The following is a 15,696-nucleotide window of genomic DNA, read 5'->3' as shown; positions in this document are numbered from 1 at the left end:
CTTGAGACTGACTTTGTGAACCTGGAATAAAGTTTAATGGAAATGATATCCATTTCATATGAAACAACTTTACTGTGTCTTTGTTTGTGTTACTGTGTGTGTTTCTGCTTGTGTTGCCGTGTGTGTGTGTGTGTGTGTGTGTGTGTGTGTGTGTGTGTGTGTGTGTATGTGCGTGCGTGCGTGTGTGTGTGTGTCGCGCGTGCATGCGCGCGTGTGTGTAGTGTAGTTGAACTCTTCCTGGTTCAGCACTGTTGTTATCTCAGGCTTCGGTCTGACTCTGACTTTATATCTCTGGTTCCAGATAAAACTACTAACTCATCATGCCGATAAACTAACATCGTTACGTTTAAACCATTAGTTAGTTTTCGTTAACTAGCAGCGACGCGGTGGTTAGTTAGCTGACTGCTAGCTGTAGAAGCCCCTGTCATTAACAGGTAAGACGCTTCGCTATGTTGATAATCCTGCTGGTTAGTTGTTAGTTAACCTGATAACTTGGTTATGTTAACTCGGTCAGTCTTCGGCTGTGGTTGTCGAGTTGTTGGTTTGTGTTTGTTAGTTTTGTTAGTTTTTTTAAACTTCAGCCTGATTCACTTCACTAACTAGCCTACTGTTAGCCTAGCCTGTTTAGCCTGCTAGCAGCTCAGGGCACTTTCCAGACTCCACACGCCAGACTCCGTTAACATATCGTTGAATTTAACCTCGCTTTGCTCATCGGTAAACAAATACTCCTCCTAAAACACAATTTAATAATCTTTACGTATTATGTAGACGTTCTTACTAATTCGGCTCAACAGTCAACTCAAAACAGTGCTTATTTAAATTGCGTTTAAACTTGATTAGCGCAGTTATGGATTATACGTATTTGCGGGTTGTTAAGTTAAACGGAGCCTGGTGGTGCTGCTGCTGCTAAAACATCACTTAATATTAATTTACGGTTCATCAACACACTTGTTTACTCGACTGTCATTTAAAACAAAATAGTACTTACTATAACTGCATATAAAAAAACATTCTAATGATAAACAACAATATTCTGCCTTTCTATACCTGCTGATTTATTAAACAAAAGTCCTACTAAGTGAAACACAGCGCCGAATTTATCATAAGATTATGATTATTTGTAAAAGTCGGTTTTACCAGGTAATTGATATTATGAATGTAAAACGACAATTAAGGAACAGAAAAGGTCAGTTTGTACTGTGGAGTTTGGTTTACAGTCAGCTGTGTACAAAATTGGAGGATAAAGTATGTAGTTTTTTTTTGGTGGTGGTAACAATGTTATAGTGTAAAAATATGTTTAATTAGAGGTTTAGAGGTGTACAAAAATAAAGTGATCATATACAGATTTTAGTGACAGTAACAATCATAGTATAAGATATTTAATTAAATTCAGTTTTTGACATGAATAAATTCAACAGTAAACAAGTTTTACTAATAAAATACAGTGAAATATCTGAAGATATAATGCTGAACTGTTTTCTATTATTGGACAAGAACCTTCATGATCATATTGTTAAATTTAACGAGTCAAAACTTGACTTCAGATATTCCAAGAGTTATAAATACACGTCTGTCCATTCACCTAGTATTGAATTCAAGACAATATTCATTTTAATTACATGTGAACTTGAATTTAGCAAAATGTTTTTATCATGCTGTTCTCAAATAGCGCAAGTTTGTCTTTAGATCCCAAGTTTATGCATTATAATGACTGATTATTTATGAAAGTTCTGCTTTGTGACTGATGTGTATATAATGCCACGTTTAGCAGGAGTCCTCAGTAATATGTAAAAGTCTATTTTACAATGGATTTAGGTAATAAATATGTGACAAGGAGAAAGGAAGATAAAAATGTTAGATTTTACTATGTGGTTTGGTCTACAGTTATCAGTTCACAGAAGAAAGTGGTGGAAAATTCTTTATGTCAGTGAAAGTAACAAAACTACATTGAGAAAATCCTTGATTTAAGGAAAGTCGTTTATTCAGAGATTCAGTGAGTCATAAAGTGTCAGAGCTGGTTGTGCACAAAGTATTTGGAGTATTTCTGTGTGTTTGTCAGGTATGTGGGCGTCCTGCTGTAACTGGTTGTGTATGGACTCAGCTGATGTTGAACACACTGGTGAAGGTGAGCGTCGGAATCAGTCCTACAGTAACTCAGCGTTCACCAGTCAGCCATCTTCTCCTCTACCTGAGCACACCTGTAAGGCCTGTGGGGGGCGTTTTGACACACCTGCCAAGAAGGTAACTCCCACTACCTGATCTCCACCTCTAAAACACATCGACTGGTCTGCTGAGGTTCAAAGTTCAGATCCTATTGTTTGGAGTCATTGTGCTGTGGGTTTAGAATTAATACATCTCTCTCAGGCACAGACAAAGGCAAGATGGCCAGTTGAAAATGGTCGCAGTGACCACATGGCCTGAACAAGGAAAACTACACGAGATGGTGATAAACAAAGAAACAACTCAAAATGGCTGCTGAGACCACCTGGTGTATGGGAGAGGGAAGGTGTGAGTTTCTTTGTTAGCCTGGCTCATGTAATCTAAAGGTACCAGGTTATAGGGAGAAGGTTAGCTGCATGCAGGTTCTTGAACTGAGATGTACTACAGGTATGTATGTGAACATACAAGTACTCAATTAACTGTGTGACTAACCATAACCTAAGCGAACATAACAGCAAAACATTAACCAACATGTACAAAGGTTTAAACTTCTGCTGTTTAGCTGTGCTGTGCTATGTGAGGATAGGCCCAGTCAGTTAATGTTACCTAGTCCTCAGAACAAATGCAGTCTGCTGTGAGCAGGCTGGCAAGAGAGCTGTTGTCTCAGGTAGCAGGGCTGACCTGGGCTTGGAGCCTTGTTGCTCCTTGAAGAGCCGAGAGGGGCGAGGAGCTGCTGCTCCTGAGCAAGCCAAAAAGAAAAGAGAAAGGACAGAGAAGGACATCTGTTTTTGTCTGGTGACACCTTGGGGTGTCACATGACACACACTGACCAATACTGATTGGTCAGTGAGGTCTCGGTAGGAGGATCGTCACCAGGTGTGAACAGTGAGGACCCACTGAAGTTCACTGAACTCACTGTCATATTGATGAGACCAGTTTGTGACATGGAGCATGATCCTGCTGGAAGGAGCCATTAGAAGATGGTGAACTGGGGCCGTGAAGGGATGAACATGGTCAGCAACAATACTCAGATACACTGAGACATTCAGACCATGATAGATTGATATTAAGAAGAAAACATCCCCCACACCGTCACACACCCACCAGCCTTGCTTGTTGACACAAGGCAGGTTGGGTCTGTGGATTCAGACTCTGACCCTACCATCTGTTGCCTCGGCACAAATCAAGATCTATCAGACCAGGTCTTCAGCTGTCCATTGTTGGTGAGTATGTGTCCACTGCACCCTCAGGTTTCTGTTCTTGGTGACAGGAAGTGGAAGCTGACATGGTCTCTGCTTTTGTAGGTTGGATGTGTTGTTCACTCTGAAGCTTTTCTGCTCTGCACAGTTGTAAAGAGTGGTTATCTGAGTGACCGAAGCCTTTCTGTCAGTGGGTGTTTGATGTGAACATGAACTGGAGCTCCTCACCTGGCTCTACTACTGCTACATGATTGGCTGACTGGATATTTGCATGATTAAGCAGATGTTCCTGATGAAGTGTGCCGCCGTCATGCTGCCGTCAGTAGACATTTCCTCCATGCAGTCACCTTGATGTCGCTGCTGGTCTCTGATGTGAGTCCAGTCAACCCCATTCAGAGCTCCACAGTGACAGTGATGGAGAGTAGACTTCTCCTTCTCCCTCTTAAGTTGGCACTGTCTGTTAGGATGTGCTAGATTTACAGTCTCCCACTGCCCCCTGTCCTCCACCTCCCCTCTTCTTCTTTCCCTTGTCCTGTGCAGCAGTGCCCCCTGTTGCTTATTGGCTTGAATATTGTTGTGGTACTTTGTCCGAGCCACTTTGTTTATTTCATATTTACAGAGCCTCCGAATTTTATATATTTTGACAGTACATATTGTTTTCAGGTTAACCGTCTGTCTATCTCATTCTCATGGACTCAATATCTCAGTAACGCCTTGACGGAACGTCTTCAAATTTGATACAAACATTCACTTGGACTCAAGATTTGATAGATTTTGGTGGCCAAAGTCAAGGGCACGGTGACCTTACAAACGATGATTTTGGACTTGTGAATGCAATATTTCCAGAACACCTTAAGGGAATCCCTTCACATTTGGCACAAACATTCACATGGACTCAAGGACAAACTGATTAGATTTTGGTGGTAAAAAGTCAAGGTCAGTGTGATGTCACAAAACACTTTATAACCATAACTCCAGACTTCACACAGCAACTGTGACAAAATTTCACACAAATGGTTCATATTTTATATGACTCTAGATAAACAGGAATGTAACCTGAAGCTTGTCTGAGTGGAGGAGGTGGTAATTATAGTGTTTAATTTTTTTCTCAGGTCACACAGAACAGACAGTAGGTTGAGGAGATTTTCACTGAGTGCATTAAATGAAAATCACTTTAAATTGATCCTGTTGAAGCTCAGTCTGTTATCATTCTACAAACTGATAGAGAAGCTGCTGCTCAGATGAGTGTCCAGAGATCAACAGACTGTAAATGACGCCACATCATCAGAGTGTAAACTGGTCTGTCTATTTGTGTTTTCATTGATCGGGAATTTCCGGCCCTCATACTGGACCATCACAAGTCACAGGTAATTCCTAAACGATCGCACTGACTGAAAGTCGTCACACAGGTCTTAAAGTGGTTGTGTAACAGTTGTTGATGTTACAGTGGGACAGTCCTGAGTCTTGCCTGAGTTATCATAGTTCATGGTTCAATTTATTTCGGTCCTCATTAATATTTATACATAGTAAATACACATAGAAATAAAACATGACAATACTGGCTGAAAAGGTGTGGGCTAAAGCTACAGTTTATTACAACAACCCTGTATAACCAGATAAAATAGATAGTGATGTGGATTTCAGTGTGACAGCTCAGCTCTGCTGTTGTGTCTCCTCCTCTTGGGCTGAGATTAAACTCAAGATAATAGACGTCAGAGTGAGAGAGAGAGAAATTATGTTATCATTTATTGAAATATGTTCATGTTTGTCTGTTTACATGTGTTTGATGAGATGAGGATCAGCCTCCTATTTAATGGTAGTTAACGTGGTAAAGTAAGCTGTCTGTGAAAATGTGTCTCAGACTTTGTGCTGAGAACAGACGTCTCAGGACCACATCTGTTTCTGGTGCAGTGTCACTTTGAGGCCGCTCTGGGATTCATCGATATGAGCTACATACTCAGAGTAACGATGCAACGGTGTACTGAAGAACTCTCACTGTCAGTGGACTGTCCCACTGTGACATCACAGATCAATGATCCACCCTTGTTTGTTTCTTCGTGACTGCAGCTGTTGTCTCTAACTGCTGTAGAGATTCAGAACCAGGTGTGTTAGAGCCTCCTGCAGGTTTTCAAACACACCAGATCTTTACATGACTCATCTCACCTGTCTCTGAATCTGACTGAAACACACAAGAAGTAGCCTCTGAAACATTGTAGCAGCTCAGTCCAGCTGCTCTGACCCACAGCAGTCTAGCTGTTTTTATAGTAGAGGGACATGTGGCCTGTCTCACCCTCCAGCTGTCTCTGTCTCTCTAAGATGTCTTACTCTCAACCTGTCTCTTTATGTCTCTCTCTCTATATATGTCTACCTGTCCTACTATGACTCACTGACTGACTCACTCACTGTCTATCTACTTTAATCATTGACTCTCTCTCCATCTCACTACCTCATTGACCGTCTCTCTCTCTCTCTCTCTCTCTCTCTCTCTATATATATATATATATATATATATATACCTGTCTCTCCACCTGTCTGTCTCTCAGCATGTGTGTATGGACTGTAAGAAGAACTACTGCAGTCGTTGCTCTGCCCAAATGGAGCCCCGCCCCCGCCTCTGTCACACTTGTCAGCGTTTCTACGGGAACCTGCTGGAGCGGGCTGAGCTTATGAAGCTCAAAGTGAAGGAGCTCAGAGACTACCTGCACCTGCATGAGGTCTCCACCCACCTGTGCAGAGAGAAGGTGAGGTCATTCAGTATCAATTAGCCACAAACACACCTGTGAGTCCCTCCCTCCCCCCTCCCTCTGGTAAACCAGTGTTTCCTGTTTTACAGGAGGAGCTGGTGGAACTGGTCCTGGGGCAGCAGTCTTCACCATCCAGTGGCTCAGCCCCCGAGACTCCTGACCCCCCCTCTGTGAGCTCGGACCCCCCCATCTCCACCTTGACCCCTGATCCCCCCACACCCACCCCGATCCTGACCCCTGACCCTCCTGCTGCACAGCCTGAAGCCCCGAACCCTCCCACAGAGACCGCCCCTGCTGAGCCCGAGGTTCAGGAAGAAGACCAGGTAATACCTGAGAAGGACTTGATACTTTGATTATACCTCTGCAAGTATGGAAAGTCCTTGAAAGTGGTCATGGAAAAGTCATAAGGTCTGGGTCTTGGGTTTGAATCAGGGTCTTAGGTTTCAGTCAGTCAGGACCCAGGTTTGAGTCTTGGTCTTGGGTTTGAGTCTGGGTCTTGGTTTTCAGTCTGGGTCTTGTGACTGACTCAGTGTCTGTTGTCGTTCTGGTTCAGACCTGGGACCCCGAGGAGCCTCAGGTCTTAGGTCGCAGAGCCTCTCTGTCGGACCTGAGCAGTCTGGACGACATCGAGGCGCTGAGTGTCCGACAGCTGAAGGAAATCCTCTCCAGGAACTTTGTGGACTACAAAGGATGCTGTGAGAAGTGGGAGCTGATGGAGAGAGTGAGCCGGCTGTACCAGGATCAGCAGAACTTACTGGGTGAGTCCACTGGTCCTACTTTGTGTGTGTGTGTGTGCGTGCGTGTGTTTTACCAAACTGAGACTGTAGAAGATTCCAAGGCGTTTCGTAGGTTTTTCAAATTTGTATGTTTACATCAAACTAAATAAATGTGTCGTCATGACGATGAATTAACCCCCCTGTTCTCTGCATGTGTTTCTGACTGTTGGATCTGTGTCTTTTCTCTCTGAGTCTACTTCCTGTTGGAGCAGCCACAGGTGACTCTGAACGTCTGTATTTAATGATAATGAACATGAAGAGGTTGTTACTGTCTCTGCCTGTATGTCTGTGAAACAGCCTCAGTTTCCTTCACAAAACACAGGTCCATTAAAACCAGTGAAGTATCTGTAACCACAGGGTTACCCCTACCACTGCTTCGGCGGGCAGCCAGCCCCAAAGGAACAAAAAGTAAAAAAATTTAAAAAACTAATTAATGTCAAATTAATGTGCACTGGTTTAATTTCATCTCAGTGTGAGAGTCTCACCTGCGTTTTGCTGTCGTTTACTGCGTCATTTCTCTCCTCTGCTTCCTGTTTTACTGTGTGTCTTAGCCCCTCCCCTTGAACAGAGCAGAGACAGTTCAAAGATGGACATAAACCCCAAACATCTGAAAGTCTGGGGCCAGTTGCACAAAACACTTTAAGTTAAGATTTTCCTTAATGTCTGAGTTAAGGTTTCCTTAAAATAAAAACTGTTGGACAAACGCCCTTAAGTCTTCTCCTTAAAGTTAAAGTTAAAGTCTTTAAAATCTTCATTTAAGTATTTAAGGTTTTCTCCTTATCTTAAAGAATCAGTTAAACTGTTGCACAAAGACCTTAGTCTTAGTAAGGAAAAAACTAAAGGTACCTCTGATTGTCTTAACTGCAACATGTATAAGTTTAATGTGATAAATGAAGAAAATTAAAACATCCCAAGAAGAGTGGGAGAATCCAATGGACCATTAACAATGTGGAACTGATTCTACATTACGCACTCCTTTAATGTCATCAGCTTCCCAAGAGTTTTAACAGGTATCAGAAACACTAACGCCAGCAAGTAGTCTCCATGGAAACAGTAGAATTTTACAGCTGTAAATTACTGAACTTTTTTTCCCTTACTAAGGAAACCTTTTAAGAGATTCTGTGCAACACTCTTAAGTAACTCCCTCGGCTGAGGAGAAATTAAACCTTAAGTGTCATACTTTGTGCAACTGGCCCCTGGTTTTTTAAACACATGTTCTGGTCACCAAGGGCAACGACTGAACACTGAGTGTCAGGGCTCTGTGTGTTCTCTGAATCTTTCTGCAAAACCTTAAACAGTAAACTGGTCTAAGAGCAGACCGCTGGAACATCTGAACCACAACTGAGACGAGATAGAGACAGACTCCTCCAGAGGACAGGACGGGTTTAAGTCTGATCTTCAGTGTCTGATCCAGAATAAATAAAATCATCATCAGAGACTTTACAGTTCATCTGTAGAGGACTCAGATTTATCAGTTCAAAAACTAAAATCGAAATGCTTTGTTTTGTGTCTTTCAGCTGCCAACACCGTGAGCGCTGAAGGTGAGTTTCTGTTTTCTCTCCAGAGTCAATAGTACATGTGACTGGCTGTTATCATGTTCATCAGAGCAGTAAGCTGTGATAAAAACCAGTTCAGAGTAGTCAGTTCTGTTTCAATCAGTTTATTTCAGAATTTATTGGTTAATTTATATTGTCTATTTAAATATTGATGATGTTTTATAAAGCTGAAACAGTTAGTCGATAAATCAATGGATTGATTGAAAGAAAATTAGGGTTTCAAAATCAATTAATCATTGAAAACTGTTTCTTAAGCTTCTCAGATGTGAGGATTTGCTGGTTTTTAAGTTTCCATCATTGTAAAGAGAAAGTCTGTGTTTTCTGTTTGAAGACATCATCGTGGAGAAGCTCAGTTGATGTGTTTTCATATTATCTGATATTTTATTGACCAAATGATTAATCAATTAATCAAGAAAGCGGGAACTCGTATGTTTATGACCATAATATTGTCCCTCCCAGTGCTCTGTACATCTTTCTGTCATGTTTATTTCTACTCATTTATTCCTGTGAGCATCTTTATTGATCATGTGTGAGTTGTGGAGATGAGATTGTCCCTCACAGCGCTGCGTGCATCTCCCTCTGTCTCCCTCTAGAGTCTGGCTGCAGCGCTGCAGGTCTGGAGGAGAACCTCTGTAAGATCTGCATGGACTCTCCCATCGACTGCGTCCTGCTGGAGTGTGGTCACATGATCACCTGCACCAAGTGCGGCAAGAGGATGAGCGAGTGTCCCATATGCCGCCAGTACGTCGTCAGAGCCGTGCACGTCTTCAGGTCCTGAACCAACCCTGACCTGGACCCAGGTAAACCAGACGCAATCAGTCTGATCCCAGTCTGACCATTGGGACAGATGTTGTCAACAGGCGTTTTTGCTCTGCCTCCAATCCCAGTTTAACCAATCACAACCTTCTCTGTTTTTATTTCTTATTGAACATTGTGAAACAGTTTAAAAAAAAAAAAAAATTGGTTGTAGAAAAGTGAACACAAGGCTGCCCTTTGGTTGTTTCAGTTTGATATTTGTTGCAAAAATCTTTTATTTTTATTTTTTCAAATTTTGTTTTAGTTTTCGTTGATTAAAATTAACTCTGCTTCCAAACTCCTGCTTCAAACCAGTTTAAATTTACTCCTCAGTAACCTCTTAAATAATCTTGTCCAAACTCACAGAGCTCGATTTTAAATTGTGTTTGTGTTAAAAGTGTTTAATGCCAGAATCTGCTCCGTCTGACTGATTGTTTCCTCCTTCTCTCTGTAGGACCAACTGTCTTCAGAGCAATAAACTGCAAACACATCTTCCTGAAGGGACCCTCTACAGAAACAGAATGCTTTTATTTTGGTAGCTTTATTTTTCTAGTGTAAATAAGACGCCACGTTGGACTGTGCTGAAGAATAAGAAGTGACCTTATGTGATCTTCAAAGCTGAACACTCAGACTGACTCTGCAGCTCCACAGGAGGTGGATCACATCTGATCTATAAACCAACAATTGTCTGTGCCTTCGTCAGCTCATCTCTGCCCCCCACCCACTCTGCCCTGACAACCGTCAGTCCTCCTCAGTGTGAAGAAGGTCTTAACCAACACCATGATCCAGCAGTGACACCTGAAGGTGGAAATCTACCAAAGAGAAATGTGGCTTTATCTGGACAGGTGAGGAGGGTCCATCCAAACCTGCACAGTGTCAGCGAGTGATCACATGACCTCTAAATGAACACATGCACATACAGTGTTCTTATCGCAGCCTTCGGTTTGTTTACAGTCTGCAGTGAGTTTACTCTGTAAAACATAACTAAGTGAAGTAAAACAGCAAAAGGTGTGCAGGGTACTGGGCACTCAAATATAGAACTATATAAAATCAACAGCTCGTAGCGGTGATACACAGACAGGAAAGACTAAGAATAAATATAAACATGGCTGGACTCAGCTGCAGACTGTTCACAAGAGGTTTTCCACGCTTTCATGAAGCCTCAGGACCTGATTTATCTGCATCCTTAGGACAGTTCATAACAGTACTGTTGGTCCTGTTTGGTATCAGGACTGACAGAGACCTGAGACCGCTTCCTCCCTCAGACCAAAGCCGAAAGTTCTTCTACTTTGAGACATCAGCCTTATCTTTCTGTGCTAACTCACTCATGGACTTCTGTGTAGTAAAATCCAAACTAAGCAGTGTCACTCCAGCAGCCAATCAGAGCAGAACAACAACATGTTGATTAAACTGCCGTCAGATCAGATTATCAGCAGGATCATGACCTGACACTGGGCCCGCCCCCTGCCTCAGGTGACTGGTCAATGACACCTTTACCCTCTGACGTGCAGGTGAGCATCCTGCAGCAGACAAGTGAACATGTTCACAGTTAACGGGATTAGTTGGGGTAATTTGGGGGGGGGGGGGGTAGTCATGCAAAGTCAGTGTGTTACCTGCTGTAGATTCAGACCAGCATGCTGCCAGTTAGGAGAGACAGCAGGAAACACTAGCAGAGTGATGTGCTGCTTGGGGCGGGGCCAGCTGAAAAAACGTGTGTTAGACACTTTTAAAAGACGCCCACCAAAACAATCCAATATCCGTTTAAATGAACACATGTAGAATATTTTTAGCGCTTCATCTTCACATGAAAGCAGCACTTTCCTTTGGCACTGCATTTTTCTCAACCACTGAACTACCGTATTCCTACGGACAAACACCTATAGCGCTCACTGCGTTACGCCACAGCTGAGGGAATCAGAAAGAGCTAAACTTCACTTTGTTTTCACGTGAAGATAAAGTGCTGAAAATATTTTACATGAAGCGTACATTTAAACGGATATTGGATTGTTTTGGTGGGCGTCTTTTAAAAGTGTCTAACACTTTTTTTCTGCTAGCCCTGCCCCCAGCAGCACATCACTCTGCTACTGCTTCATGCTGCTCTCCTAACTGGCAGCGCGCTGATCTGAATCTACTGCAGGTAACACACTGACTTTGCATGACTACCTAACACAACCCCCCCAAATAACCCCAGCTATCCCTTTAATATTAGGTAGATCTGATGCTTCTGTTGCCCTTCAGATCCTCTGAAAAACTAATCTGCACTAAGACAGAGCTGAGCTGAAAATCACTGTTTTAACTAAACAACATAAATAACTTTTCCTACTCTTTCTACTTCTGGTCAGTCTGTTTTTATTTGAATAAAAACAACGTGGCCTCAACTCTTCAAATTATTGACGTTATCTCTGAGCTCCCAGTCTCAGTGTTAAGCTAACCACAAACACAGGGCTGTAGATTCATCTGAGGCCTTGTCCTTAATATTTTCTTCTGAGGATCTGATGGTTTGAGGGATCTTGTGTAATTTTTATATTCTGTGATTTAAAACATAGTATTTTTTAGGCTGATTCCAGTGGTTTAGTTACATTTGTCACATTTGTGACTTTTAGGGCAATAGAAGTAAATAATTACATCAAGGATTGATATAAAATATAAAACATACAAAGAATAATGCTATTTTTATAGGTCATTTATCTGAGATTTCCTTGGAAGTTTCCTGGAAGTGACTGTAATCAGGCACAAGTTATAAAAAGGACTGGGACACAGTTGTGAGACATTTAAACAGATTTTATGTGGGTGTGTGGAGCAACTTGTAAAGTTGAAGAAAATGTGTTAATCCCTGAAATTTACATGGACCTATCACTGTACTGGACCTCTGCCTTCTCATGTGACTCTGGGAATCACAAAGAACAAAAGGACTTAGCTAAAGGTTGGACTGTAACTCTCAGTGTGTATCAGGTTTAATAGAAACAACAGAGGCCCCAGGACACTTCCCTGAGGGACCCCATGTGTTTATTAAAGACAGGGAACAGGATTCCTCCATCTTTACCAGCAGACTTGTCTCTGTATGTCGCTGAACAGAACATTCAGCTGTGAATCTCTTGGGTTTGAAGTAGCCTTTGTGTCTCATTATAACTGATTGCACTAATCTGTTGATGCTGAAAATTATGATCTTCATTTATTGATTAGTTTTGGTTGAAGTTGTGTAGAGATGATGCAGAAGACATGTGTTTTCCCTGTTTCTTTTTGTTCCTGTGAGATTAATAAGTTTGATTTTTGCTGTGACTACTTTTGATTTTCTTTTGTGTGAAATGATGGCTGGTACTTAAAGCCTTTCTGACTTTGGGATCACACATTTCATTTGTAATGTTTTCCTTTGATCATGATAACTGAGCTGTGGTACATTGATTAATTCATTACAATGCACTTTGATTTACAGTAGGGGTGAATAACATTGTAATCGCAGCACTGTGAGCGTTTTATATGTTCAAACTTGTCTAAGACAGAAACACACCATCCAGGTAGCTGTTAGCAATCGTTAGCTATCCCCATTGAGAACACAAGTGGAAGCTAACAGACGAGCATCCAGCTGTGTTCCCAAGTGTTTAGGCTTACTTGCAGCTTACTTGCAGCTCTTACACATTAGATTTTAGATGCCTGAGTTGTGATTTCCACCTCCAAACATCTCACATTATGTCATTTGAGTAATGTGTGAGGATCAAAGAGGTGAAACAATCCAATGTTTCACTAAAAGAGATACAAGTTTGTGCAGCGGGTTTTAGTTTTTTCCTTTGATCCATCAGATTCAACTTGTGACCCACCAAAGGGGTCCTGACCTTTTAATCAGAAACACTAGCCCTGTTTGGCTGAAAGCTGCTGTAACTCCTCAGTTTCACCACAGTTCAGACACTTTGTGAGGGATCTGTTAGAAATAAAATATTTTCAGAAACAAGGAGCTTTACTTTTCTGGGTGAAGTCTGCTGAATAATTTTGTAATTAAACTCTGTGTGTGTGTGTGTGTGTGTGTGTGTGTGTGTGTGTGTGTGTGTGTGTGTGTGTGTGTGTGTGTGTGTGTGTGTGTGTGTGTGTGTGTGTGTGTGTGTGTGTGTGTGTGTGTGTGTGTCTTTGACATGTCAGTACTTGTACATTAATGTAACTGTGGTTTGTACTCCTCTGTGCTGGTTACAGTCAAAGCCAGAGACGTATTGTTTTCAGGTTGTCTGTCCGTCTCATTCTCGTGGACATGATATCTAAGTAACACCTTCAAAGGTCAAGGTCAGTGTGACCATTTTTTATACAACAGTTAATTTCGACCAAGTAATTTGATTGGATGAGAGGCATTCCATGAGTGCTGACATAGAGCACAACAGCACTGGGACTTTTAACTACAGGTATCACTCCGCTTTACAGGTGTTAAATGATGTATGGTTGTCAGAAGACGAGAAGACACCTGGATACTTCAGCGCACACCTGAGGTAATGTGTAGACAAAGTAGCAAGCTAGCTAGGAAAATGTTTTTTTGCCTAGCAACAGTCCAGTACCAGTCCAGTTGCGGAACTATTTTTGTTGGCATTGCCAAATAAAGATAAAATAATCAAAGAAATCATAATATGTTGTTCCTTATTTAACTAATATGGTGCCTGTAGAACTGTTGTATAAAAGTGATGGGTGCCTTCGAGTTTGACTTCAGCTGACGAAGCCTGACTTCACAGTCAACGTGAGCTGCCAGTGACTATCAAACAACTAGCATGAGTTCACCTGTGTCACAGCAGCAGGATGTTCACACAACTCACTGCGGAAAACTGAAGAGCTGTTCAGTTTCTTAATTTAAAAATGAGTGTTACCCTCAATATGTGACTATGTGACAAACATGACTGTTTTGCAAAATCTATTCACACTGTTTACTCCCCCAGACACATGTTCTTAAACATGTTCGGACCATATACAAGTTTACATTAGATAGATAGATAGATACTTTATACTTTATCCCCTAGGGGAAATTCATGTGTCAATTAGCTCATTGTTGATAATAATAATAATTATTATTATAAAAACAGTTAATAATAAATAAACAATAATAATTAGATTAGTCCACTTCCTTTGGCTGAGGTGTTGTATAGCCTGATGGCAGTGGGAACAAAGGATCTCCTGAACCTCTCTGTTCTGCAGCGCAGTGAGATGAGACATTTGCTGCACCTGTAGCTGTTTCTCTGTCCTGCCAGAATTTTGTGGAGAGGATGGTTGGTATTGTCTAAGATGGCCTCTAATGCATGCGTCTCTCCACAATAGTCCTGAGTGAGTCCAGACTCCTGCCAAGCACAGACCCAGCCTTTTTACCAGCTTTTCCAGCCTGTGTTCATGTCAGACTACTGCCGCCCCAGCAGACTGCAGCATAAAAGAGTACACTGGCCACCACTGACTGATAAAACGTGTAGTAAACGTGAGCCTCCTTCAGGTATATGACATCCATGTTCAGGGATCAGTCCAGTTTACTGTTTACAGGTGCACACCTAGGTATTTATAAGTGTGCACCATCTCAATGTCCTTCCCTCGAATGTTGACTGGCTGAAGGGTGGGCCTAGACCTCCGAAAGTCCATCTCCTTGGTTTTGGAGGTGTTCAGAAGGAGGCAGTTCTTGTCACTCCATTCACTGAAGGCCATCGTCAGATCCCTGTACTCTTCCTGCCTACTCCTGATACACGCCACAATAGCTGTGTCATCCTAGTATTTCTGGATGTGGCAAGACTCAGAGTTTTAAGTCCGCTGTATACAGGGTGAACAGGAAAAGAGCCAGAACAGTCCCCTGTGGAGCCCCAGTGCTGCTCATCACTGTCCCTGAGACATAGTTACCCAGCCTGACGTACCGTGGTCGTCTTTTTCAGGTAATCCACAATCCAGGACGTGAAGCAGGGACCCCTACCATACCTTCCAGTTTGTCTTTAAAAATGGGGGTTGGATGATGTTAATGCACTTGAGAAATCAAAGAACACAATCCTTATGTAACTACCTGGCTCATCCAAGTAAGAATGGGCCCAGTGGAGCATGCAAAGGATGGCATCATCCACTCCAATATGTTCTTTGTAGGCAAACTGTAGGGGGTCTAGTGCATGTTCAACCTGTGGCCTCAGAAGGTGGAGAAGCAGCTGCTCCAGGGTCTTCATGATGTGTGATGTGAGGGCCCCCAGTCTGTATTGATTTAACTCAGCCGGTCGTCCTACTTTAGGAACCGGAACAAGACATGATGTTTTCCACAGGACCGGGACCCTCCGTGTTTGAAGGCTTAAGTTAAAGATCCTCTGGAGAGGCTCAGCCAGCTGGGCTGCACAGTCCTTTAACAGCCTTGGACACACACCATCTGGGCCTGTTGCCTTTCCAGGATATACCCTCTGGAACTCCGCCATCACCTCCTCGGCTGTAAAGGACAGGAGACTTGACCCCAGTGTGGAGGAAGTTGCAGCTGCAGGGCAGTGGC

At 42.4% G+C, this 15,696-nt stretch overlaps 1 protein-coding gene across 3 annotated transcripts; it reads left to right on the top strand.

Moving 5' to 3' along the window:
* Positions 1–262: 262 nt before the first annotated feature.
* On the top strand, positions 263–10,792 carry rffl (ring finger and FYVE like domain containing E3 ubiquitin protein ligase). Of its 3 annotated transcripts, XM_022738598.1 has the most exons (8): positions 263–434; positions 2,060–2,241; positions 5,903–6,100; positions 6,193–6,426; positions 6,657–6,861; positions 8,397–8,420; positions 9,029–9,235; positions 9,685–10,792. In XM_022738598.1, exons 2-7 carry the CDS (start codon positions 2,062–2,064, stop codon positions 9,211–9,213), a joined length of 1,026 nt encoding a protein of 341 aa, XP_022594319.1. In that variant the 5' UTR covers positions 263–434; positions 2,060–2,061; the 3' UTR covers positions 9,214–9,235; positions 9,685–10,792. The 3 variants fall into 3 exon arrangements, with proteins under 3 accessions (XP_022594319.1, XP_022594321.1, XP_022594320.1); XM_022738600.1 differs by lacking the exon at positions 2,060–2,241; XM_022738599.1 differs by lacking the exons at positions 263–434; positions 2,060–2,241 and adding an exon at positions 3,334–3,383.
* The last annotated feature ends 4,904 nt before the right edge of the window (positions 10,793–15,696 follow it).

The sequence above is a fragment of the Seriola dumerili genome, unplaced genomic scaffold (genome assembly GCF_002260705.1).
Source record: "Seriola dumerili isolate Sdu_G_001 unplaced genomic scaffold, Sdu_1.0 BDQW01000036.1, whole genome shotgun sequence".
Classification (NCBI taxonomy): Eukaryota; Metazoa; Chordata; class Actinopteri; order Carangiformes; family Carangidae; genus Seriola; species Seriola dumerili.
This window is presented reverse-complemented; position numbering and strand designations above follow the sequence as displayed.